Source organism: Buceros rhinoceros, unplaced genomic scaffold (assembly GCF_000710305.1).
Source record: "Buceros rhinoceros silvestris isolate BGI_N320 unplaced genomic scaffold, ASM71030v1 scaffold46881, whole genome shotgun sequence".
Lineage (NCBI taxonomy): Eukaryota > Metazoa > Chordata > Aves > Bucerotiformes > Bucerotidae > Buceros > Buceros rhinoceros.
This window is the reverse complement of record NW_010394549.1, coordinates 20,192-45,938: the sequence shown is the minus strand read 5'-3', so window position 1 is coordinate 45,938 and position 25,747 is coordinate 20,192. Positions and strand designations below refer to the sequence as shown.

General features: G+C 37.2%; 1 protein-coding gene across 1 annotated transcript in view; it reads right to left on the bottom strand.

Moving 5' to 3' along the window:
• Positions 1-1,393: 1,393 nt before the first annotated feature.
• Positions 1,394-25,747, bottom strand: part of IPO8 (importin 8) — a gene marked incomplete at its 5' end in the record, with an annotated part of 36,640 nt that continues 12,286 nt past the window's right edge. The window contains 15 exons of the mRNA XM_010145240.1: positions 1,394-2,115; positions 2,799-2,915; positions 3,604-3,825; positions 5,291-5,496; positions 12,449-12,669; positions 14,118-14,213; positions 15,191-15,288; positions 15,762-15,887; positions 16,583-16,649; positions 18,397-18,522; positions 18,959-19,119; positions 19,733-19,898; positions 20,579-20,668; positions 22,788-22,904; positions 24,125-24,201. Of these exons, the coding sequence (XP_010143542.1) occupies positions 2,018-2,115; positions 2,799-2,915; positions 3,604-3,825; positions 5,291-5,496; positions 12,449-12,669; positions 14,118-14,213; positions 15,191-15,288; positions 15,762-15,887; positions 16,583-16,649; positions 18,397-18,522; positions 18,959-19,119; positions 19,733-19,898; positions 20,579-20,668; positions 22,788-22,904; positions 24,125-24,201 (1,988 nt within the window). The remainder of the gene's footprint in view (positions 2,116-2,798; positions 2,916-3,603; positions 3,826-5,290; positions 5,497-12,448; positions 12,670-14,117; positions 14,214-15,190; positions 15,289-15,761; positions 15,888-16,582; positions 16,650-18,396; positions 18,523-18,958; positions 19,120-19,732; positions 19,899-20,578; positions 20,669-22,787; positions 22,905-24,124; positions 24,202-25,747) is intronic.

The following is a 25,747-nucleotide window of genomic DNA, read 5'->3' as shown; positions in this document are numbered from 1 at the left end:
TTCTGAGAAACTCACCAACAAACCGGATGTAATGCCCTCCTACCATCTCAGCCAATATACCCCCAGGCCTAAATTAGCAGAACTGACCTCTAATTTTCATGGCCTGATGTTCAAGATAAAGGATCTCCCTGCCCTCTGCTGCTCGAGCTTAAAGAGCCTGTTCAATGCAGCTGGATGTATTGTTCCCTTTTGGAAATACAGACTGTGGAATTGTCACAGTTTTCCATACCTACAACAGACCTAAAAGGGAGAAATTTTCACTGTTGCTATTAAGTGAGTAGCAGTAGTGAAAAACCTACATGAACCAGGCCAACTTTACTCTGTGGCTGCTGTGTGTGGCGAAAAAAAAAAAAAAAGGCAGCAGCATCAGAGAACAGCACCAAAGAGAATCTGAGACAAAGGTGGAGAAAACAGAAAGCAGCAGGGAACCTTCCACCCCACAGCTGCCAGGCAGAAAAATATTCAGAGAATGGGGCAAGGAATAGGCAGAGACACTTTGGCCTTTTCTAGAAGCCAAAGTACAGAGCACTTCAGATTTACCAGACTGAAATATAACTACTCTGGCATACGAAAAATGAAAGCTTCGCCACAGAGCAGGGACAGCAATCTGTAATTGAATATAGTCGTTGCAAATTTGATGGGGTATGGGAAGGGCCTCAACTTTTCATTTGGGGCACTGCTCTAAAGAAATATCTTATTGGTATATGTTTAAAATTTCTCGATAAATATTTTTAAGTCATGAAGAAATTAACACATAGAGACAAAATCTGGTCTAAATATTTTATCTCCAGTCCAAACTTCACATTCTAAAGCACCCCTAATTATTTTGGCTACGCCACTGCGATCCAAATAGATCTAAAGGAGGGGCACATCAGTATTGCTATCAGTTTCTCACTAAAAGAACATACTGACAAACACCTTGTTATATGTGTTTCCATTTATGAGAAACCAGCCTTGGAAATGTGGGAAAAAAAAAAATTGGCAGATAATGAAGAAATTTCAGCATGGGATAAGAACAGCCAAATGGAATGCAGACCAAAAATTCAGTCACAGAAGTGTAAGAGGAAATAAGTTTGGAGCTGTTTTTCTTCTCTCAAGATAAATAAAATACTGTAATTATTTTGTACCACATTATTCAGTACTACCACTGGAATGGTAATGAATGAATAAAAACAGAAAAGAGGTTTATAGAATCCCAAGTAAAAACCAATATCCATCAAAAATGGGGGAAATAAAAAGTTGTCATGTAGAACATCTGCAAGTGAGGGCCACACCACTTGTCCAGGCAGGAGGCAATATCAAAGCAGATTTAGGGTAACCACTTGCCATGCGTGCCATCATAAATCAAGTGAGTTGATTTCATGGCGAAGAGAAATAATTTAAGACTACTGCGTCAAGGGAAAATATGCAGTTTTGTTAAGACCCTTTGATGTAACCACTGTATGCTTTGCAACTCCAACAACCAACCTCCCTCTACACATTTGGTCTGCACCAAACAGGGAAGATGAGCTAATATTCTGAATCCAGCAATGTGTGTGCAACCAATGAACAATTAAACAGAGTAGTAAAAAGCAGATAACTGGAAAACATGGAACCAAGGCTTACAGTGTATCAAGAAATGTCCTTACACTTAAAAAATTATAATGCACTCCAAAATCCATTTGTTCAGGCAATCCATGTACAACAGAAGGCACTGTTATCCATATGAATCTATCAATTCTGCACAGCAAAAACCTGAGAAGTGCAACTCAATTAGATGCAGCCTGGCCCCTCCCAGTCATTCAGGTTCCTTGAGGACAAGTGTTTCCTTTCAGTCCATCAAATTAGAAAATCACCACAATAATTTGTACATTACAGTAGCTGGTTAGAAAAAGCATTCTGGTGGGGGAAGCACACTGCTAATTTCTAGGAAACCTTCAGCAGCATTAAATTACCCTCCCCTATCACTCAGAAGTCACGGTGATTTCAAGAAAATGTAATGATGAGACCCTTCCCATTGACCTTTGTAGGTGATCCTTCAGTTGCCACCAGGAGTACTTCCAGCAAAGTTAAACGCTGTGATCAGTCCTTTGTTGTCAAATGTGTAGCCACTTTGTTGTTCTATTGTCTTAGTCTCTGGAATTCAAAGAAGGGAAAGGATATGAAAGCCTATGGAGAAGGCTTTTGCCAGAGACAATACAGCTCAGGCAAGAAAGCAAAGTTGTGGAAAAAACTCTCCCCTGAGTAAAATATCATTCCCTAAATGGAGTGACAGTAATAAATTACACTCAGACTTTCTCCAAATGTATAAATGCACACACCACTACAACGGTAGAAAACGGTAGAGAAATTAATCCTCTACAGACTCAGAGTAGCTATTCTATGTGCTTTTTGATTAAATCTAAATTTATTTTCCACGATGCAGGCTTTCTAAACATCCAAAATCTTACACTTACTGGTTAAAAAGTTACAAAACTATTAAACACAAAATAACCTATAGTAATCTTACCAAATGCATGGCTGACAGCTAGAGATTACTTTAATTTGCTCTTCATTTCAAATGTCAGATTGTGCAAAACTAGTTCACTCCCTGTTCAAACAGCAGCACGTGTCAACGAGAAGGCAATTAATTAGAAGCAACAGTAATCTCTCTGACTAATACACACTTACAGGCAAGGGATAATATAAACTCGATAACCTAGTCACGCTTCTCAGGAAATGTTAATTAGCACAGAGGTTTATTCCCTCTGTTGTTACAGATTAAGATGCAGTTCCAACATCCCTGAAACAGATAAAATGGCCCCAGAGAAGTGACTCACCTGCGGCATTTCGCCGGTGTTCCGCTAATGTATAAATTTCCTGCAACTGTTTCTTCTGATCCTCACTCAAGGGTGCTGTCAGCAAATGGTACCAGGCTGCATCTCGGCTCTGCACCGCTGTCAAAACAGGAATGGATAAAAAGTGATTATCAGGTTACATTGCAAGTTGATTTCAGATGAGCAAAATGAAACACGTGGAATCCCTGGTTGGTTTTAAAACAGCATTTGCACTGCAAAACAGGTTCAGTATCCCTGTCAGTTTTCTTAGCACAGAACCCTCACTGTAACAGAGGCAATCCATTTTGGGGAACCTAATTACACCTCCTGCTTTCTGAAACAGAAAGTTAACCATGTTGCCATTATTCATGGCCAATGATTAAGTGAATCTTCCAATTTAAAACTAAATATAAAAACACCACTGAAAGTAAAAGCAGCAGGATTAGTTAAATGGAAAAGGGAGAAAATTTCTCTATTATGACTTTTAACATCTAGAAAGTGGCAAATATTTCTCTATATAGAAGTCCCTCTAGTGACTGAGTCCCACTTATTTATGCCGCGATTGAAAAGTTCTGAAAGAGAACATGAAGAGAATTTGTGGCTGTATTTGCTATCATTTGTTTTTTTGCGGTACTTGTAGGCCAAAAAATCTTGGTACTAACATTAGAAAGCAAGATCACATTTTCCAATTTCAATAACCTAAATTATTAGTCATAACAAAGAAAATGTTTTTTTCCTGGTGATAATCATAAACATTTCCAAACTATTTCATCATGTTGTATCATTCTGTCAAATAGCGAACACCTACCTAAAAGTGCTTGTGTAAAAAACTGGTATTCATCGACACCATTTTCAAGGTCAAGAGGTGTGCCAAACCCTTCAAGGGCAGTCTCTTCCAATGCATCTTCATCCCAGTCATCATCATCATCATCTTCATCCTCTTCATCTCCACCACCTCCTCCTCCATCATGGTTCTCTTGCATCACCTGACTCACTTCATTTGTCTCCTCCTCATCACTCGGTATCTCTTCTGCAAAAGCGTCAATGTCTTTTGTAGAACAGATTTTTAAAAATACAAGGAAACAATGACTTATGAATGAAGAACAATTAATAAATCTAGATTTTGGAGGGAAAGGGGACCCTCTGTTAACACTCTGTCCCCAAAAATCTTAGAATTGGAAAAATGATGCTGTTGAAATGTTCCCTACATTCAAGATCAGCTAAACTTTTGTTTCTAAGCACACCTGGGGAATGGGAAACTGCCATCTTTTTTTTGTCTTTCATTTATGCAGTCATTGTGCAATTATAGGCTCACAAAATTTTGAGGAAATGTGTCTTTGACGCAGTGTTCCATTGCTGTGCTTTTGCATACTGCAAACAAATAGAGACTTGCATAGTCTTCAGAAATGGACACAAAACAAAGAGAAAACCAGATGTAGACCAGACATCTGCCAGCTACTCTTCAATGTCCTCCTTTATTTGAATAAACTTAAAATAGCATCTTCCACTTAGCTTTACCTTCCACACTGCTTATGAAACAACTATTACATCCCAAATTAAATGCACCTCCAACATGTAATTCTAAACACTGCTATTTCTTACTTAAGGAAAAATATTTCTGAATTATAATCAAGATTAAAAAAAAATCCCCCTTCAATTCCAGTCCTTCAGTTCCTGTATTAACAGTTTAGAAAGAATAAAGATGACTACATCGGCAACAAGCAGCGACTGACTCACAGGACAGAGATTTGAAAACTACTGTGCTGCTTCCATACTGTATTCCTATGCATTGAGAAGAATTCTCTAATTCCATTACAGAACAATCATGTGTGAAATTTGAGTGAACTACATAATCTGTTTACATCCAATCTAATTTTCAGACCTCAAACCATCTATCTTCTGTTCCAAATCAAATACAGTCACATATATCTGCCTGCCATGCTGCATAAAATTCACTCCCCACAATCCCCTCCATAAAGTATTCTTTGATGTTTTTTTCTTCTGGTAGACACAGGTCGGTCTACTCCAGGAACCTCAGCTGTCTCAAACCCCTCTTTGCAAAACACTTTCCATTTGAATGAAGACGACTTGCTAGGATTCCCTTTGAAGTTCAACCAAACAGGTCTTTTGTATAGTTAGGTACTAGGAACAGCTTCTTTCCAGGAATCAAGAATAGAACCAGTGCAGTCCTGGCAAACTCCTGCTGCCTATGTGAGAAGGCAGAGCACATTCACAACCCAGAAGAGTGGTCTTGCAAGTTTTATTGGTATTCTTAAACCAATACTACCCTTTCACAAAGTGTTAGCTGTTGAAACATTGGAACATTTTGATGACATTTTAGGAGGAAAAATCAATTCCTAAGATGATTCTTTCAAGCACCCAGTAAGCCGAGCTATTTTCAGCAGACTAATGAGTCTTAAAAATGAACTGCAATCTCTTACCCCCTTTAAATTAAATCCAGACAAAATCCACAATGTGAAAAGGGGAGATTTTACCATTATCTTCTGCAACGTGTTTTTCATCTTTAGCATGATCCTCATGTTCTGTGAGTTCTCGTGAGGCGCAAACTTGTTTTAAGCCCAGGAAGAGGAGGAGGATTGAAGGGACAATTTGGGCAGCCACAGCATCCACTGCAGGGGGTCGGTTCTGCAATTCCATTAGGATGCTCAGTCCTATTATACACATCTTTCTGTCATGGAGTCTGAAACAACACACACTTGTTAGAAAAAAAAAACAGAATTTCACTGCAAGGGTATGTATAGAGTATTAAAGTCCTGGTGCTTGACATGGCAGAAGACAATGTCACAGAGACTATGTTCAAAGTCTATGTTCAAAACTCCTAAACACATTGTTTCCTTTGTTCAGAAGGCAAGGTCCCCACTGGGAAGTATTTGTCCAGTAACAATTTACTATCTTTCGAGCACTGGTAACAACTCTTTGTGATTAACAAATGCAAAGTTTGTAATGCTAAATAAATACTGTTTAATAATTATGTAAAATATCTTGCCTTTAGTAAAGCATTTGATAGGGATTAACATCATTAAATAGGATGGAAAATTAATTTGCCTTGGCTTTGATACCAGTACTGTCGCAGGGATTGAAAACAGCAAAAAGACTGTTAGTGAAGGGTAACAATAAGCAAGAATGCTCTGAATTGCAGGGTGCATTTACAGAGTGCCACAGGGCTAGCTGTACTGTTAATTAATAGTCCATCAGAATAGCTGTATCATACATCCGATTTTCCAACACTAACTTGAGACACATCGCTAACTCCACTGAAAGCGGGGAAATAATTCCGTCATATCAAGAATAACTGGCAGTATATTCAAACAGGGAACTTGCAAATGAGTAGATGTCCAGTAAAACAAACAAACTATAAACAGCTGAAGGGAAAGAAAATCATTAAATTAGTAGCAGAAAGATTTTTATGTGACCACAGCCAGGAAACTAGGTAAAAGCCTATACTCTTCAAAGTAAGAATTGATTTTCACTTCCAGAAACAGAAGTTATTTGCAAACAAGACAGGGAAAAATTCTCTAACTGCCTCTGCAGATACCCTTACTGGAAACACCAGTAGTATTCAAGTCTTCTTTAACATTATGGTATTTTCTATTGAGGCCTTGAGGGGAGCTCATTTTTTCTGAACTATTGAATTTGATGCTGACAGCTTCTGTGCAAGTCTTCTGCAGAACAAGCAGTTCCAGCAGTAAGTTTTAGCAAGAACTACAGAAAACAAGCAAACCTCCAGAGCTACCATAAAATGGCCATCGTCCAGACTATTGGTAAATATGTCCAATACTGAATCGGTTTTATTTTGGAATGAAGAGGATACAAGTTGAGAGAGAAAAAACTAGTAAGATGTGCACAACAGACTGCAATAAAGCTTACAGGGGAACAGTTAGCTCGACCCACCACTTCAAATATTACTATAGAAATAAAGTTTTTAAAGTGCTTATAATTTCGTTACTGAAGATCCCATATAACATACTACCAAACTATAATATTCTTTGAGTAATACAAGTGATCACGTATCACAGCTTTCTGAACTTCACATGTACTTAAACAAGGCTGGGGTCCTGGAGGGATTTCATTACACCTCCCACATTGTTAGTCCTGTTAGGGCCTAGTGAAGTGATTCCATTCTCAGAGGAACTGACAATGACAATAAATTATATATGACCATGAGTAACATTACGATCACAGAAGACCTTCCAAGGAAAACAAAGTCAACTAGCAGATCAAATACCACACTTTGTCATGTTGTGTTTGGCTGCTCCATTACAAGTGTTGAAAAATGTAACAAAATGCAAATAGCAAAGAGCATCCTTCCATCACTGCTAACTGCAATACTTTCTTTCCAGAAGGAATGGGGGACAAAAGAGGGTACGGAAATCAACCAAGGAAACTGAGTCAGGGGAACAGGGCCTGCATTCACACACACAAAAATAAACTCCTTTCTCCTGTCAGTTTATCTATGTTGAAAATAATCTCTTCACCACTTGTTCTCATGCCAACACTCTCAAGAACAAAATCCAAGCTAAAGATGATGGTACCCATGAATGAAGCATAGTTTTTTGGGAGACTCGTCCTTAGTGCAAATACGAACTTTCTGTACCTCCTCTTTCTACCAGGACCTTCATCCAAGTTTGACCACAGCTCTGTAATCTATGCCCAAGACTTCTATCCTCATCTTGACACTGGGAATCTATGAAATTTCTTCAAGCCCCAAATGTATACTGAAGCAATTTCAGTGTACATGCTCCAAAGTAGTTAATGACACTTGGCACTACCTTTCATAATACATTTGAAAAAGCTATTGTTACAAAATGTCAGTTGTAAACTGGAACACAGTAAAATGTAAAATATCTTCGTAATTAGTGGCTTAGCTTCATAGTTAATTATCTTTTCTTGACAGCAAACTAAAGTGCAAGAATCAAGCATTGCTGTTTAAAAGGGAGTCATCACCAGGAACCAGCTCAACTGGCCAAAACCCCAGCATATTTGTCATGCTCCATTTTCAAGCTTCTAAACAGAGAAGTTGTTAAGAATTAACATGTCTTCAGAATATGCGTGTTATTAGAAAGCGCAGCAGGACAGCAGAAAGGATGGCATTAAGCCATCCTTAGCAAACCTGAGCCAGAAGGAGACTTGTTTCATCCACCTGCCAGCGGAGACAAACAGCACAATAAGCATCTGCTTTGCCTGAAGTTCAGCATTCTACTCCACCCCAGCTGAACCAAGTACACACAGGACTGAACAAGCAAAGCAGGCTTTTTTGTCATTTACATATTTCTGTAACAGCACAGAATGGTTTCAGGACTGTTCCTTTGCTATCAAAAGGCCTGTTATTTCAGCAACCTTCTGCGCTTTGTGCTTCGAGATCCGCACCTCTTTGCTCAGCAGCACACAACAGTACTCCCTAACAATCACGGACTCTGCTTGCTCCCTCAAGGGTGTGTGAAGCCCGGAGCGCTCAACGCGCACAATGTATGGCAGTGCAATGCACGACTCTTAGGCAAGTTCATTTTTAACAAGCTGCCTGTGGTCTTCATAATCTGCAGGACCTTTCCTTCCTAATACACTTTCTACCAATACAAGACAAAAAGATCTTAAGAATCTTTTGTATTTTAAACCAAGCTGAAAGGATTTCAAAGGGAAATCACTAAGCCCTTCCTTTACCGGTTTGCTGTTCTCCTTTATGAGAGGATCACGTTGGTTTCTATTACATCAACCCAGTTCCTGGACAAACTACAAATAATTAGCCATTTCCTTCAAAAGTTGCAAAGCTGGAACCAACCCTGTTTTCCACTATAAGTCTGGGATTTTACATACAACTCTGACAAAACTAGGATTTCTAACTATTTAACCTCTTTAACTTCTACGCAGCTTCTAAAAAAGGAGTTTTAAAGAAAACTAGATTTTCCCTTCACTCTAGTTTCCACAGAGGAATTTTTAGTATGAGAGTAAGCACAAGTCACACAGAAGACTCACCCAAATTTCAGAAGCCCAGGAAAAAGTGGAAAGCAGTAAGGGAACACATATTTCTACAAATGGCTCTTTGGTTTGCAATTATTGTAGAAAACATTTAGAAATAAATAAATACAATATACTGGTATGTGGTACATGGGCATTATGGGCACAAATCCACAGATATGTAATATCGACAATGACATACTGGATTTATACATGGTCTTACAATGAGTTCTGAGCTCTCCTTCCTAGGATCATTTTTAATATTCTAAATTTCTAGTCAGTTTTAAACGGTTTCCATATTTTTAACAACATGGAAGAACAGTTACTTATATTACTGTAACTGCTTTTCCCCCCAAAGATGTATCTATCTCATGTGTTCACAAGTACTGCTCAAGAAATACTGCCTTCTTTTGGCAAACACCATTGGCTCTAGTCTGAGAACAGGCAGGCACACACAACCCTACTGCTGGCAGAGCAGGATCTGGGGGTACTAAGACTTCACAGGAGCAGAATAATGACAGAGGGGTGTGGACAAAGCATCCTGAAGAGCCACTGTTACCACTAAGTCACGAATTTCTTGCACAGCTGATAATGATACGGCAGTAAGATTCACCAGGTCCTTCACACCTGGAAATTGATCTACTTTGATCATCTCCCAATTTCTCTAGGATCTGTGAGTCTTCCAAAAGATTCGGAATTAAAGCCTAAAATTGCCTCTTGCTGGAAAGCAATCTAAATGTAAACCAAAGCAGCAGTGAATGATGGCTGGTGATAAAAAGGACTGTACAAATCAGGCTGCCCACTGCTGTCTTCCCTGATGAAAACATAAGGTCTGCAGGAGTGGACATAAGGAATGGTTTCAAGAAAGCCAAATTTTGTTTGCATTTCTGACTTTTCCTGTTCAGTTAGGCTTATGACTATCTGGCTGCTGTTCAGATTATGACCGGTACTATCCTTACCAAAACAAATGGTCTTCTAGAAGCAGTGCTGCCCTGAGGGAAAGGGAGGAAGTCCCTTACATCATACCACAGTGTCTGACAAGCGGTACTAGAGCAAAAGCCCTACACCCGAATGCTACATACCGAGGAGAGAGCGCTGAAGGAAGACTGATTTTCAGATTTAAGCAATATTACAGATATTTGTTTCACTGCTGGTAGCAACAGATCAAAGAGATGCATTTTAATCTTTTGCTGCCATTCAAGTGCAGAGTCTGAGCAGAAAATAGCATCATGTTCTCCATGTTTCACTTTCATAGTCTTTGTCAACTTCTGTCTCAGCTCTGAGGAATTTACTTGAACAGTAGCTGCCATAGCTGATGCTTTTTGAAAAACAACACAAAAGAACTGAAAGTTAAGCTGTAGCTCGCAAGAGTACTTGAGGTTGAAGCCTAGTCAGATCTACGGCATTTTTTCCCTCTGGATCTAACTAGTTTCTGACTGAAAGCTCCAGGAGAAATTTGTTTAAGGCTATAAGTCTCTTTCATTTTTGATTTATTTTAAAAAAACAACGACAAGCTTGCCACCTGCAGGGAGTATCTTCTTTCCTACTGTCTCTGAATGTGTTCAGCATTTGATACGCAGTAATAAAAACAACAGCACAAAGAGCTGAATCCCAGAACTTTGCTTCAGCCATAAAAAAAAAATTGGTGCAATGAAAATCCTGAAACATCTTGCTCTTTTCTAAAGTCAGTAGGTATAAAAATACTTCAGTAATTAATGAGAATATTACCACAAGTTGTGGGACAAGTAGACTTAAAGGTACCATTTTTCAGCCATTAGCACTCCGAAAGAAATGAGGGACATTGGGTCCTTTATGCCTTTTTTGTCACCAACTCAAGTAACCCCTCTAACTGACAAGCTCTGTACTTATGTCAAGATACAGGATGTACTGTAGACTTTTCGTACACACAGCAGGTAAAAGTCAGAATGCTTGTGATAATAGGAATGGTCTGGTTTTTCTAGAATGAGATGTTTTTCCCCACTTTTTATCCATTTAATTTAATACTTCTAGGGTTTTTTTTCTCCAGGGAGACACTGCTACAGTAATACCTTCAAATACAAATGGGAAATCTCTACAAAGCCTGTATACACCAAAGCAGGCAATTTCTCTTGCATCTCCAAGTGGTTTTCATTCTAATAAAACAGACAGAATTAACCTGAAGACCTGAAATAAGGTAGTCTACACAGCAATTCTGCAAACTACTGTGCTTTCATCCTCATCCCACTAAACTGTGTACTTAGGACAGAGGAGGGAGAAAAACAATTTTTACCATGTACATTTGGGGTGTGTTTTAAAAATACTGCAAAGCAGATACTGAGAGCAAAACCCACATTAACCAGTTGGTCATTAATTATTGGGAGTCATTGTCTTATTACAGTTATGAAAAAGGTAATGCAGTGCTCTAACGCACCACACAGTTCTAAATTCAAGATGGGCACTGAGGCAATAAGGCAGCTGTACCAAGATGGTATGTAATTCTGTTCAGGTAAGTTTAACTCAAATAAGAGCTGGTATGGCAAAAAGCTATTTGGACTGAGGAGTGGAGAAACTGTCTTAGAAGAAACCCTCTAGAGATTTCTTTAGATTTAGATAAATATATACACACTGTCCAATATATATTGGATAAATACAAAACTAAAAAACAGGTAGGAGAGAATGACAACCTAAAAAAGGTATGCATCTATGGGTCAGAAGCAGCCTGTCTTGGCCTGTGCTTTTTCATGGCATGACTCCTAACACTCCTGACACTTCACTTAGGTCTATTGGTACAGACTATACACAAAGAAAACATGTTTTAAGCCTATCTGTACACCTGCAGTCAGAAGTCACCCCTCAATAACAAAATGGAACTCATAGCAGAAAGGTGAGAGGTTAACTACCTCTGACTGTCTGATTTGCACTTAACTGGATTTGAATCTTACAAGTCAGACAGCACATCTCAGCTGAGAAGCAAGCACTAACTGCCAAGTACTACACTTCACATCTGCCCAGCATCAACTGCATGCTGTGCTGTGTGATGACAGGCTTTGCCCACCTTCGTTTACTTTACAAATGTTCAGCTCCTGTCCAAGTGCACACTAGTGCAGTGTACACACATGTTCAAGGGAGGTTAGAACGAAGTTTAAGTTCAGGAGTATGCTAAACAGTCAGTACACCAATGGCATAATGATAAATATCAACAACTTGCAGGGACTAAAATGAGAATGCAGGATTCATTGGATAGGATAACGCTTTTTTAACAAAGCAGTTAAAAATACTTTACAAAATATAAAAGAATACACATACAGTGTTTCAGAAAAAATGTTAACATCTTGCTGAAATCCTGCTGGTCAGCTCTGAACATTACCTTCAATGCATGGTGGACCATCTCCTGGAGAAGCAGAGAGCTTGTCATTAAGGAACTTAAAAGAATTCTGCAATATATGCATTGCACCTTTGTATCCTCAAAATGCAGAAAATTCTGGACATAGCTCAAGAGACCCAGAACAGTTACACAGACATGGATGCCTCTACTGGCATTGCAGCAACTAGACCTGGTGTGGATTACTGTTGTTTAGACTAACGAAGGAATGAGGACTCTTTCAGCATGACTAGGTGTGGAAACAGAAGCGAACAACAATAACAACAAAAAAAAAAAACCCAAACCCATGGACTTTTAAAAGAAAAACCACAATACTTGCCCAAGAAAACAGTCTGTGTCATTCATCCACTGGTTTATGAACTGCGCAGTGATGGGCTCAGGATTGTGTGGAAATCTGATGTTCTCTAAGGTGTGCAGAAGTAGGTCAGGATTGTAGTACAGTGCAGCTATGGCAACCTGAAGACACATGGTACGAAGCTCGCTTGTTTTAACTCCTCTCGTTAACCGCTCCAGAACAGCCTCCACAAAGAGTGGAATACACTGGGCATATAAATATAAAGGAGAAGAACAGAAAAAATAAAAACCCCAGGCATTAATGTCGCTAGATTTACGAAATTTTCAAATACTTTCATCAGAATTGATCTCCACAGTTAACTGAAGTCCAGGTACAACCTAGGAATGCATTCTTTTCACTTCTTAGTATAAAAGCATTTTAAGCTTCTGATAACATGCTTACAAATCTTCCCCAAAACAGCTATACTGTGAGCTAAAAATTGCTGGCGTTCTTCTCAGCACAGAGGAGACTGTTTGGGGCCATTTGGTGGAATTTGTTCAAGCGTGTATAAAGGGTTTAGAAAAGAATTCAAAGACATTCTCATCTTTATCCAACAGTCTCAAGACTAACAGGCATTTAAAATAAAATTACCTAAATCTGCAAGAAAATAAGTTTTTCCTAATAAATGTAAAGTGATGTTAAATTTCTTATAGGAGTTTAAAACGAGTGAGTTTATTCAGATAAAAACAAGTCTGCACAAGTTTCTACACAATGGAATAAACATCCACCTACGTTTCAGTATGCAGATTTCTGCTTTACAATAACTTGAGAAGCATTATGAATGTTTTAGTTTTGGAGTTCCAGTTCAGTGTGCAACCATTTCAATTCACAGAGTTGTGAAGCCCAATTAAACCTTCTACCACATTACTTATTTCAATGCAAATGCATACGATTCACATTAATCCCATCCAGATTTCTTTTAAAAATTAAATCTTTGAAGGAACATGTTTATCTTCAATGTCTTCTGATTTACGTTAGTAAAGTTATATTGGTTTCAGTGAAATTAACTGAAAATTTATCACTGAAGTCCATGGATTGCAGTGTGGCAACATCAAATACGATATGTTAATTTAGGCTGGAGTGTTATCTAAAACATTGTACCAGGGCCTTAATAGGAAAAAACCTACTATCTAAAAGCGTGTTCTAAGAAACTCTGAAAAATTGTGATTATGTTTTCCCAGCAATCACAGTCCAGCCATGCTGAAAATTCTTCATTTCCAAATGCACAGAGTAATTCAAAATATTAAAAGGGACAAAGTTCCTATTGCTTGGAGAAACAACTTCAGTAGTTGCACAGTCGTACAGTTAACCTCTCAGCCACAACAGTTTTAATGTGTGTTTTGCGTCCATTAAGAGAAAGCAAAGCAAAAGATAATCCTGCACATCATACTATTATCCTTATCATTCAGTCTATATTCATTTTCTGGTCATGCCCACTAATCTCAAAAGAAAAAAACCCTAACCCGCCACCTCCCCCCAAAAACCCCCACAACCTTACAAACTCTCCTGAGCTCATTTACATCTTTCCGTATTTCTCCCCATTCCTACACTTTACATTTCTCTCAAATTCTCTTAATTCCAACTGCTTTTCTCAGGAATAATACATGTATCACTGGAAACCAGTAAAAGAGAAAACCTGTTCAATATATATCACCTGGTCAATACCCCGTCCTTTGCATTGAAGAACAATTACTTCTAGCAGTTTGGCTGCGTGGCACTCTGCATCTTCTCCCGCATCTCCCGTTAATACCTAATAACCAGAATCACAATTCTGTTTATGGGGATTAATCACTGACACCTTTGAAAGCAAGTGCTCCTGTACCTACATACATCAAAAAATCTCTACATGGCATACACTTATCTATTCATGCTGTATTTTGTGAGGAATTAAGACACATAAACAATCATCTCCACAGGTCATAAACAAGGGTAAGTGGCTGAAGATTAATTAAAAAATTTAGAAGAAATTGCTATAGTTCTTTATGAATGTTAGTATTCTTTATATGTCATCGCCTCTGCTTTTTTTTACTTCAGTTCTAATAAACACTGGCAGAGTGACAGCCTGGCAAAGTGAAGTCCTGTCTCTAGGCTAGTTTCTGATTTAAAACAAGATGCACGCAATCAGGCTATGTACATACACATACATGTGAGACTGACTGCTGCTTCTCAGTACATTTTAACCCCATGGTCAGTGTCAACCAAGTCTGACAAAGAAGCAGAATTCTCAAACACATTCAATTCCATAAGTTTCTTAAAAATAAGCAGGTAGCTAGGTGCTTAACACTCTACAATGCCCAAAATCAGAGAAAGGCTGCAGCGTGATCTCATACTTTATTATACATGAGAGATTCAGCATAAAAGAGGAAGATTATAAATGCAGGAAGAACTTCAAAAGATTTTGCACTGTAGCTGACAACTAGAGAATCCGATTGCAAGATACACGACCCAAGGAAATCAGGCTTCGTTAATTCCTCTACTTACCAAAATAGCTGTTCACAGAAGAGAGTCAAGATGAACAGCAACTTTCTCCCACACAGATTTGTACATAAAATTTTTTAAAAAGCATGTCACTTAAAAAGTGTGAAGGTGCTCTGTGTACTCAGAACCGAGCAGAGCCCAAATTTCATTCTGAAATGGCTGGCCTCCACCTGGCATGTTTGGGTCATGCTGCTAATCTGATTGTTAGGTGCCAGTGATAAGCACGACAGTGAGAATCAAAAGTCTTACCTTTTTACACATAGCGTAAATTATTTCTAAATGCTTTGGGTTAGACAGTAAAGTGTCAGTGTCTATGGTCACATAATTATGCAAGAGAGGCATCATATCTGCAGAACACGGAGAGAAAAAAATTACAGACTAATTCACGCCAGTGCTAACCAATGAGACTGTAGCTCTGTAATGGAATTCATTAGCTCAGATTCTTAGATAGGGTTGGAAACGCAGACTCTGCAGAAGTCTATTCTAGCAGAATTCTCTAGAAAGCACACCATGGCAGGGTGCATTCTCAGTAGAGAGAATAGGACTACATTTTAATTAATTGATCTGTAGTTTCACATTAACTATGTATCTTTCAGCTTTCTTTGAGTTCAAGACCTCCTACAATAATTGATCACAGTGACAGATTTGAAGGTGCTCCTCCTACTTAAGTGTGTTCCTGTTATACTCCCACACTCAGCAGACGGTCAGGGCATGAATCATTTTAAACCAAGACACTAAATGGAAGCGGCCCTTATAAAGGTGGCTTTAAGGGAAGAATTCCCAAACAGTGGAAACATGAACAGAACAGAAGTGATCATACCTGCAAAGTACTCAAAGCAATCCTGCTGGAAAACCTCATACAGAACACCTAAAAGCTGCCACATTTGAGGTGAAATCATCTGGCATGTCAAGCTGTAGGCCAAGGAGAGAATTTCTTCATAAAATTCTGGAAAAAAGAAACAATTTGAAGTAGGGTGTGTTAAGCAATAAATTTAGCTTGCAAAATACACTGAAACCTGAAACCAAGTTCCGAGCCATGTTAAGAACTAGAAGACAGCAATTGGTTACTAAATCAATATATAGAAAAATAATACAAATTGGAAAAGACTCTTTTAGACAGACCTTATGTTGGCTATAATTAGAACAATATGCATAGTTTTTCATTATAAATACACACCAGAAAAATATATTACCAGCACATCAATAACATTGCTTCTGAATGATTTACTGAAAAGTATTTTTATTTTCTCAACTTTGTTTTTTCTTAAAGGCTTTATAACAAAACTGCATAGCTCGTTAGTGCAGGGTACTGGTAAAGCAGTAATGTAATGCAGACCATGTCCATAAAATACTGGTGTAATTGTGGACACTGTCCTTTAACACAGCTAGCTAGAACTATAATCAGAATTGCGTCTTTCACTTTTGAGTCTAACCTCCAAAACACAATAACCATCCTGACTGATATACAAGAGGAGAGCAGAGGAAACAAATCGTAACTGAAAATTAATGTCTTTTTTTCTTTGAAGAAGCACACAAAAAAATAAGTTTTGTTCAGGAAAATAGCATTGTCTGTAATAATTAAAATAATTTTTTACTGTAAAAACATGTAATGTTTTTCTAAAAATTCTCTCTAAAACATACCTATAACGTGTTTCTGCAAAACGAGGCCAATGATCTGTAAACAAATGCTCTCAAGCTGTTGAGTTATCTGAAATAAAAACATAAAGCAGTTTATTTAAAAAACTTAGAAATGCAGTCATTTAATCAATGTTTTGACTAATTCAGTTTGAGAACTTCTTCAAAGGCTCTTATCACTTCTTAAATGCTGCATTAATGATCAGAATATTACAAAATAAGATCTCACTGACATAAATACTCAAATTTTCAATAAAAAGTATTGTTTTAAAACTTGTCACAGCATTTTTCTTTATTTTAAAAATATCTTATTGTATGTTTATTCTAAAGGTCCTATCAAAACCCGTATGTTTATCAGAGATAAAGCCTCTGCCCAAAATCTCTGAAGTAGAATGAGTTAAAAGGAAGAAAGGAAGAGATGCTTTTGCCTAAGGTCTATGGAGAGCTTCCCAGAGCAGGCTTGGCAAGAGAAACACATACAGAAACTGGGAGCATACAACGGTGTTGAAGTCAGGATTCAGCTTTGCCATGTTGGACTGACAGACTACATCTGTGCATTAAACCAAATTACAAGAAGAACTATATGGCCACACTGTAAGTCTCATTAAAACCAGCAAATAGACATTTCATGTTATTACCACAAATCACTCATTACAGATATCATCTTGCAGGATGTCAGGCTTTCTGGGCTTGTTCTAGAAAAGGGATTGAGTATTTAACCTCAGATTCATCCACTTACCTTCAGACACTTGACTCAAAAGTTATCATCCCCTAAACTCTCTTCATACTTAATGGTCAAAAGGAAAGGAATTTCAAAGGAGTTTTCAGCCTCATATATAATTTCTGTATCATTTATATAAATTCTAAAATGATTTATGATCCTGATATGAAGAGCACTCTGCACAATATTTAAGTTTGTGCTTCACAAAACAAAAACAAGCTGCTAACTTTATAACAAAACCACCCCAACCCCAAAAGTTTTCCTAGGCTAAAAGCTGAAGATCTGCTTCAGACTATCATTCCTGATGCTCAGCTTAGCTAGCAGACTTCGTTTTAGCTTTCAAAAGGCACAAGGGGTTCTTGTAAATGAATGAAAGATGTTTTGAAACATAAAGGAATACAATGGTCTTCCATTATAAAATAATTAGTATTTTAATTAATGTCTTTTTAAAATTCTAAACTTCATGAAAAGACTCCACATTTGCAACGAAACATCCTCATTGTACATCAAGAAAGGAAAACAATCTAGAACAAAGCACTTTTATGCCAACTGAGTTTAAAGTTCCTGACTGACTTTGGCTCTCTGGTCAGTCCCTGAACTTCTTCCTACCTTGGGTCAGCGCAGGTGATACAAGCAGAAGAAATCTCTTTCTTCCCTGAACACGTGAAAAGTAGACTTACACTGCACCACAACCGGGAGACCAATCCCTAGGAATTCTATCCAAAGAATTGCTGGGTAAACCACAAAATATGAGTCACCACTGTAAAAAAACAGCCTTATGCAAAATATTTTTCCCTAAAATCTATTTTAACAGTCTGTAACATTATTCAGTGAAGTATTTACCAGAATAAGGGCTAAGGACTTTTCCCTCAGCATATAAAGTCCCCTATAAGCCGAGAGCTAAACAATTATGAAATCACAAAAGTACACTGGGCTTTCGATTCAAATTTGTCAGAAATCACTTGATACTAATTCACCATCCTGCTACAGTAAATGCACATTCATCTCAAGTGATGCAACATGCACAGAAGTGCTTGTTGTCATGAATGAGAGGCATGAGAGAACAGCAGAACAAAAGATGTATAAAAGAAAATCTCACCTCCTTGTGATCTTCCACAACTGTGAGGATAGTGTCAATTGTGTGCAAGATGCCCATGGCCATAACTGTTTTGTCCTCTACTTCCTCATATTCCTCACTCTGAAGTACTTTACCAAATATTTCAGCCTATGAAAAAAACCAACCAATTCAACATTCAAGAGCAAACTCACATTTCTAATTTGTCACACAAAATCAAGACAGCTAATGCAGCAGCAGCAATGCCTGTAAGAGCTGTCAGCATTAAAAAATATGCTCCTTACTTTTGAAAGGGGAATACAGAAAATTAAAAACTCCTCTTTTTTTGAGAAGTCTGGCTATGTTAAGTCATTTGTAATGATAAATAGTTAAAGCTTGGCTGATTGAATCAGTAACAAAATTCAGTATCTTTGAAAAACATACAGGTTTTATACGTGCTTCCTACAAAAAAAAATATTGTGAATACTGTAAGTGGACTTTATAAAGATTACTTTAAACAGTGCCCACTTCAAATGAAGTTCATTAAATGTTTACCCAACCAGGCATGAACTTCTGACTGAACTGTTATTTTACTGTTGTATCTTACCAGGTGTTGAGTCATGTCAATGGCGATAGTAGCTACTTCCTGACTGTACTCACAGATCATCTTCTGGATTACATTAGTAAGATCATCATTTTCCGTCTCTCTAACAATGTGCAAGAGCTCTTGCATAACTGGCCTTACGTAAGGCTTCACATATTCCTTGGCTAAAAAAAACAATTGAAACTAGGTGAAATCAACTGTCCATAAACACAAGTATACAGTATCTCATAACTACTAGGTAACTGACTGCTCTTGAACAACGTGATTTTTTAAAGTCTAATTCACTATGAAAAAAAAAACCCAAAACCAAAACCAAAAATCCTAAAGACACATTTACAGCCCATAACGAGTAGACTAATAAAGTAAATAAATTGCACATTTACCACTTCCAATACTGAAACAACATCTACAACAAAAATCCACCATTTTGGGGGAATACATGCCCTCATACATAGGCAGGATTCGCTCTTAAGCGTAGACACTATTTCACTTCACTAAAGAAAAACAAATACAGGTGCTATTTACTTTGTTAAAAGAGATATGCTGATTCTATCTTCTTTTTTTCACAGGGTCTTGTGATAAAAGCTTGAAGTCAAAATTCTGGGATGTATACAGTAACTAATGAGCAAATGAAGCTGTCTAAACATGATGAAATATTCTGAAATCTATCTCTTTAAATGGTAGAAAAGTCAGAATAAATCTGCACCAACCTCCTCATCTCTACAAAAGAAGAAAAAAAAAATCATTGTATACAACTGACAAATCACTGTAGCATACCTTGCTCTTGGTTGCTTATTAATGTCTGAAGAGCTATGGCTGCTTCTACTTTGACAGGCATTTCCTTATCATCAATCAGGCTCTTCTTTGCCAACTCGACTGCATTCCTCAAGTTTAGCTCATTATGAAATTTCAAAGCACTGAATGAATGAAGTACCCAACAGGACTGCATGGCAAAAAGAAAACTAGGTTAGGGATTATTGCACTTTTTAGCATTTTGTAACTGATTCAAAAACAATACTAACTCTCCCTCTCTTTGCATGTACTGTTTTTTTTCCCTTAGTTACAACATATTCATACAGTAAACGCAACACAAGTTTTGGCACTCAAGTAGTTCTTGATTATTCTTTCCCAAATTCCAATAAATTCAGCATGCACATAATTGGCATTCATAGTTCTGGTCCTTCTGGAGGAAAAAAATCAGAACGGAAATTCAAGAAAATAACTGTTGATAACTGATATGGGTACTTGGGGATTTTCTTCAAGCTGCACTCAAACTTACATCATCTACTCTGTGGAAATCCTACCTATTCTTCACAGCCATCCAACCACTCTAGTTATTGAGATCTGCTAACAAAAAATGGTCACAAAGGGGTCACAACCACTGCTCAAATTCTCCAGTCTGATCCAAGAGGTAAACAATAATACATCATAGACTTTCCATCAATTCATTTAACTGATAAATCATTTTTGAAATCAAAATGCTGAAAAATTACTCTATAAGATCAGTATTTTAAACTTTGCTGTGTATGTGCTTTATTTCTTTCATTAACATTCAAAATGAAGTCAAACTGCAAAGGAAAGAATCATGGCAAATACTGAAATTGATGTAACTGGTTAACTTACTCTAGCTCTGAGGTACCCCAGGTTAGACATGAACAATGGAAATACATGATTCTGTAACATCAGCTCCATCTGATCCTTGAAGACACTCTTCTGTTGGTGTAAAAAAAAAAACTGTTTTGGAGACTTTTGTTCTAGCCAGTAATCCATTTCAACTGTCAACCATGGGAAATACAATGATTTGTGAGGTATTCTCTCACAAAGAGATCTGGGTCTCGTACATTGAACTGAACAAACCTCATAAGCATCACAAGTTCAAAGCCAGATAAGTGTAATATTCAACTCTACATTACTAACTACAATACTGTAAACTGGATTTTTCACTAAGGCAATTGATTCCAGCTGATATTTCTCAATAATTAATTAGGATCAATAACTAGTACCTCCATTCTTCCTACAAAGGAAGATTGTTACTATAAGCATCAAAACTAATTATTTTACACACTACAATGATAACTCACATCTTTTTTTGGTGTTTATTAATGGACTAAGATAACTCCTTCATGATAGAAATCTCCTTGGCTGAAAAAGAATATTCAATGAAAATTATCCTTCATTATTCCTACCTTGGCAATTCTTAAGATATTCACAGGAAGCCAAGACAACCAGCACATAGACTTGGGACTTTCCTAGCACCTACAGCCCCAGGATACTAGAAAATACGTATGCTGGAGACTGCGTTAGCATCTAAAGGAATGATTCAGTGGCTAAGATAGAAAGAAGGTGAAAGGGGACATTCAGTACAAAAATATATCTTAGGTGATCTCACTTCTACTTCACAAATGCAAATATAATTTTTTCTCACAGGTTTCCCAGCCTTCAGAGAGGCAGATGAAGAACAGAGCAGAGAAGGGAAAAGAATTTCCCCTTGTGCACACAGGTCAGAGGTTTGCATGCATTAGACTGGAGCCGCTGTGGAGAGCCAGGTAGCTAAGGCAGGGTCATTGTGTCTACAAGCTCCTTAAAATTAGTATTTTGGTCAGCTCACCAGCCAGAATGCACTTACAAACCAGAGTACCATATGCAGAAACAGTTCATGGAATTTTTCAATCTGTCAAATCCCAAACAAAAGAAATTCAGGGCTGAGAGGAGTCCGCAGTGTTTGGGGATTATTACTCTTTTATAAAGTATATTATAACCTCATGTTTCAAGACTGGAAATGTCAAATTGAAGCAGTATACTGGAATAAATCTTTTTTTTCCTCAGGACGGAGATAAATGGGTTTAGAAACATCCAGTCAATATGAAAGGCTCCTCACAACATGAACAATGTCTCCCTCTTTCACAGTTATACTCCAGCACAAGGGAGGGCATTTACAATCCAATGTAATCTACAAAAATTCTGCAAAGGTTACTGATGTTTCAGGATTTCAGATCAGATCATGGACTGGATATGTTGGTTGTAACATGAAGACACATCCTGCACAGAGAGACGACTCACATAAAATAAAATAAACTACTTCTAAAAGGAAGCCTCCAGCACAAGGACACTATTCTCATGCTAAAAGTGATAACTTTTTGGCTGCTACTTTTGACAAGAGGGCATACTTTGGACTTCACTGTCTAAAAAAAGTGTAAGGGAAACTGTCATCAATATTACATTAGAGAGCAACAATGTGGATTAAATTTGTATTCAAATTCCAGGAAAAAAACTCAAAATTCTGAGGATACTGTCTATAAAAAATGGAGGAAGGACAGGAACTCTGTGCTCTTTCCAGTTATTTTAAAACTCCCAACTGGCTGATGAAATAAGTCTTAAAGCCACACATTGCAGGGTAAGAAAGCTGGCAAGCTAGACAAAACATTCCTACAACATGTTAAGTAAACATTTTTCTGGAGCCCAAAACACTGCAGGCTGTTGGGGGGTTGCTAAAGAATCATTGACAATGTTATTGATGGGATGCATGTTTGCTTTTTTAACACCCTTCCACTTTACTAGTAAAGCCGGAGAGGACCAAGGGACTGCCCTGCAGCAAACAAACAGAGCTTTGGAGAGACTTGAGAAGAAAAATCTATGTTTAAAATGGGAAAATAAAAACAAGGAAAGAATGTTAATACTTTTTAAGAAAGAAACCCTCAGATTCTTCTCGCACAGTGCAATCTCTCTACAGGCTTTAGGCTAGCCATACTTTATAAGCAAAGACTTTTTTAATTGGAAATGCCAGTTCATAATAAGAATTACAAACCTTCCACTTCTTTACCCACTTACTTACCTTCAGTAAAATATCTGCTAGGGATCCTATAACATGCAAAGCTCCATCTTTTTTCCTTGGATCAATGTTTGGCTCTGTCAGAATCTGGTAGCAATATGCCATCATTTTTGGTAATACCTATGCAAGACAGAAAACACACAATCTCCTTTTGTCAAATTATTTTAATAGCTCTGCTTAAGTCAAAAAATTCTTAGGTGCTGTGTGTAGCATCTTTCCATAGTTAAAATTTAGAAGGTTCTTTTTTCAACTTTTCAGCCATACATGTCAAAAACAATCTCCTTGAAATTTCACATTAGTAATAGTAAATAAGGTATTTTTGTTGTTGTCTTGAGGCAAATCAAAAAAGGTGATGAAAAGTCAAGAGGTTCAAACAGTACCTCTCTGATTTTTTTCCCTTAACTTCTCTCCTGCCTTGTATCACATGTATACAAATACATATGTGTGCGTACATATATGTATGAATATATACATATTAAATAATAGCTTGGACTAAAACCTCATAAACTTACTTTCATCTATTGATTTTGGCAGTAATTTCTAAAGATGACTACACTTAGAAAGGTTTCTTGTCAAAATCCATCGTTTAATGTCATTTCCACACCCATTACGTGCTTTTCATATTATGACATTTTGACGGTCTCAGTACAAATTATGAAAATGAGCAGGTCAGTGGCCAAGGACTGTTTTGACAATAAAGAACTAGAAAGGTCATACGTTATCCCACCTGATGTAAAGACTATGCTCTTTTCTGAAAATCCACCTAGTAATGGAGCTCCTTGTTTACTGGATGTTAAAAGTGGTACCCAGAAAAAGTTTGCAGCTTTAGCAAATGGACATACGCTTTCCAGGGCCTGGCCTGATACTTTTCACAGACCATGGTAAGTATAGGAAGATCTACAGAAAATTTATATCCTCATTTAAAGAGTAGCTGTATGAAACAGGTTTCACTCTTGCTAATTTCACTGCTGTCAACATCATGAGTGAAAATTAGTACAGAACAGGTTCACTTTTCCCGCTGCTACAGTTTGGGAAAATGAAACAGCCATTACAAAGGCTGTTTGCAAACTTGGGAAAGTACCAGTACATCTATTCCAACTCAGTTCATATCCAGCAGGTTAATTTTAAAGCTGCAAGAGGAATACACTTATCTACTTACTTACTTATACACACATATTTTAATTCTCCCAAAATTGATAGCACTCAGCCAGGAAAGCATTTGCCTATGTATTAGCAGGACTATGTATTACAGGACTAGCTTCCTGTAGCATCCTCATATGTAAGGGAAGATGACATTATTAAGGAAACTTCAAGTAATTAAAAAAACACTAGTTCCATACCTCTTTTCTCTTCTTCGCAGCAGTATAAAGGAGATTCTGTGCTGCTGTTGTAGTGGATGCATAATCTTCAAATACATCTAAGAAATAAAAAACAAACAAACCATCAAAACTTCCTTTTGGAATAATGTAATAATAAAACTTCTATAAACCATCTTGTTTGTGGGATATTACAAAATCAGGATGAATATGTAACTTCAAATCTATTGACACAGCTGTCTTCACTTCTTGGTTAAAGAGTCAGACTCATGAAAGCATTTATTTCTTGCCTTCAAAATCTGCTGACCACTCATCATTCTCTTTATTAGGAATGCATTATTTATTAATGAATTCTCTTGAGAGCATTCATAAGGGATGAAAAATCCTGGGTTGTTTTGTTTTGTTTTTTTTAATTAAAACCACTATAGGAAGAACAACAATACATTCCAGTACCATCTGTATACCATATGTACATATTTTGGAGCTGATTTTATTAAAACCTCATGGGAAACTTTCTGTATGTAAAAACTACTTGGATCTGGGGTAGTTTTAAATCTGCTGAAAGTTGAAGCTTTTTAGCTTCATTCATTACAAGTAAACCTCCTTTAATCATATTTAAATTATAATTTATTTCTTGGGAAAAAACCCCAAACTGTGCTGCCAAACATGTTTGAATCCAAACATCCCTACACAAATTGAATTAAATAAAAAGATCTCAAAAGGTAGTCTTAACATGTGGTTAAAATGACATACTAACTTTCCCTGAGAACTTGAAGATTATGCATATTAATTAAGAAATACTACCAGACCACTAGAATTCTTGTTTCAAACCCAAATGGGCCTCACTAAACTTCAGTTTAATGTACTTCCATGGTTTAGGTTTGGTTTTTTTTTTTTTTACTTTTTACAATATAATTTAAATCTGTATTGAACTGTCTCAGCTACATATATAGGATCACTACTTACACAGAAAGAACTGAATTCATATACCAAAAATCAGCAACATTTGTACCCCAGCGATCAACACTGCACTGTGAATAATCTTTTGTATAACAACATTTTACATTTTAATTATTCTATGAACATTTAAGTTCTGTTTTCACATATGCTAATCCCAAATTCTCAAATGCTACATATCTCTGTGGTGTCTGGCTTACAGGAATTTTCCAGCTTAAATTGCTACATTTTTTAAGTGCCCTTCTCTTTTTCAATGACATGACTCTTCTAACAAAAATAGTTACTCATAATATGGTCCTATGTGATATTCCCAATATTTAGCACTGCATCTCTTGAAAGAATACATATATCTACTTACCTTACAATTTAGTAATGATAATTGACAAAAAAAATGCTGAAGACATTACCAATTTTCAATAGAGAAAGAGCAAGTCAGGCCTCTTCTGGTCAAAGTGAGAGCTGCAAGAACTTGCAGACAGCTGGCACACCTGCAATTCAGGATTCTGAAACTGGCATTAAAAAGTGAGCAAAGCCAGTCTACTTGGGCTGTGCTGAGCATGTATGAAGTAGAAAAAAATGTTAAGAGAATCATTTAGTTTAAAGCTACTGGCCAAACAGCCAAAAGTCCCTTGATCTGCCTTCTTAACTATAGATCGGTGAGATTTAAGAAACACATTTTCTTCTTCCTGT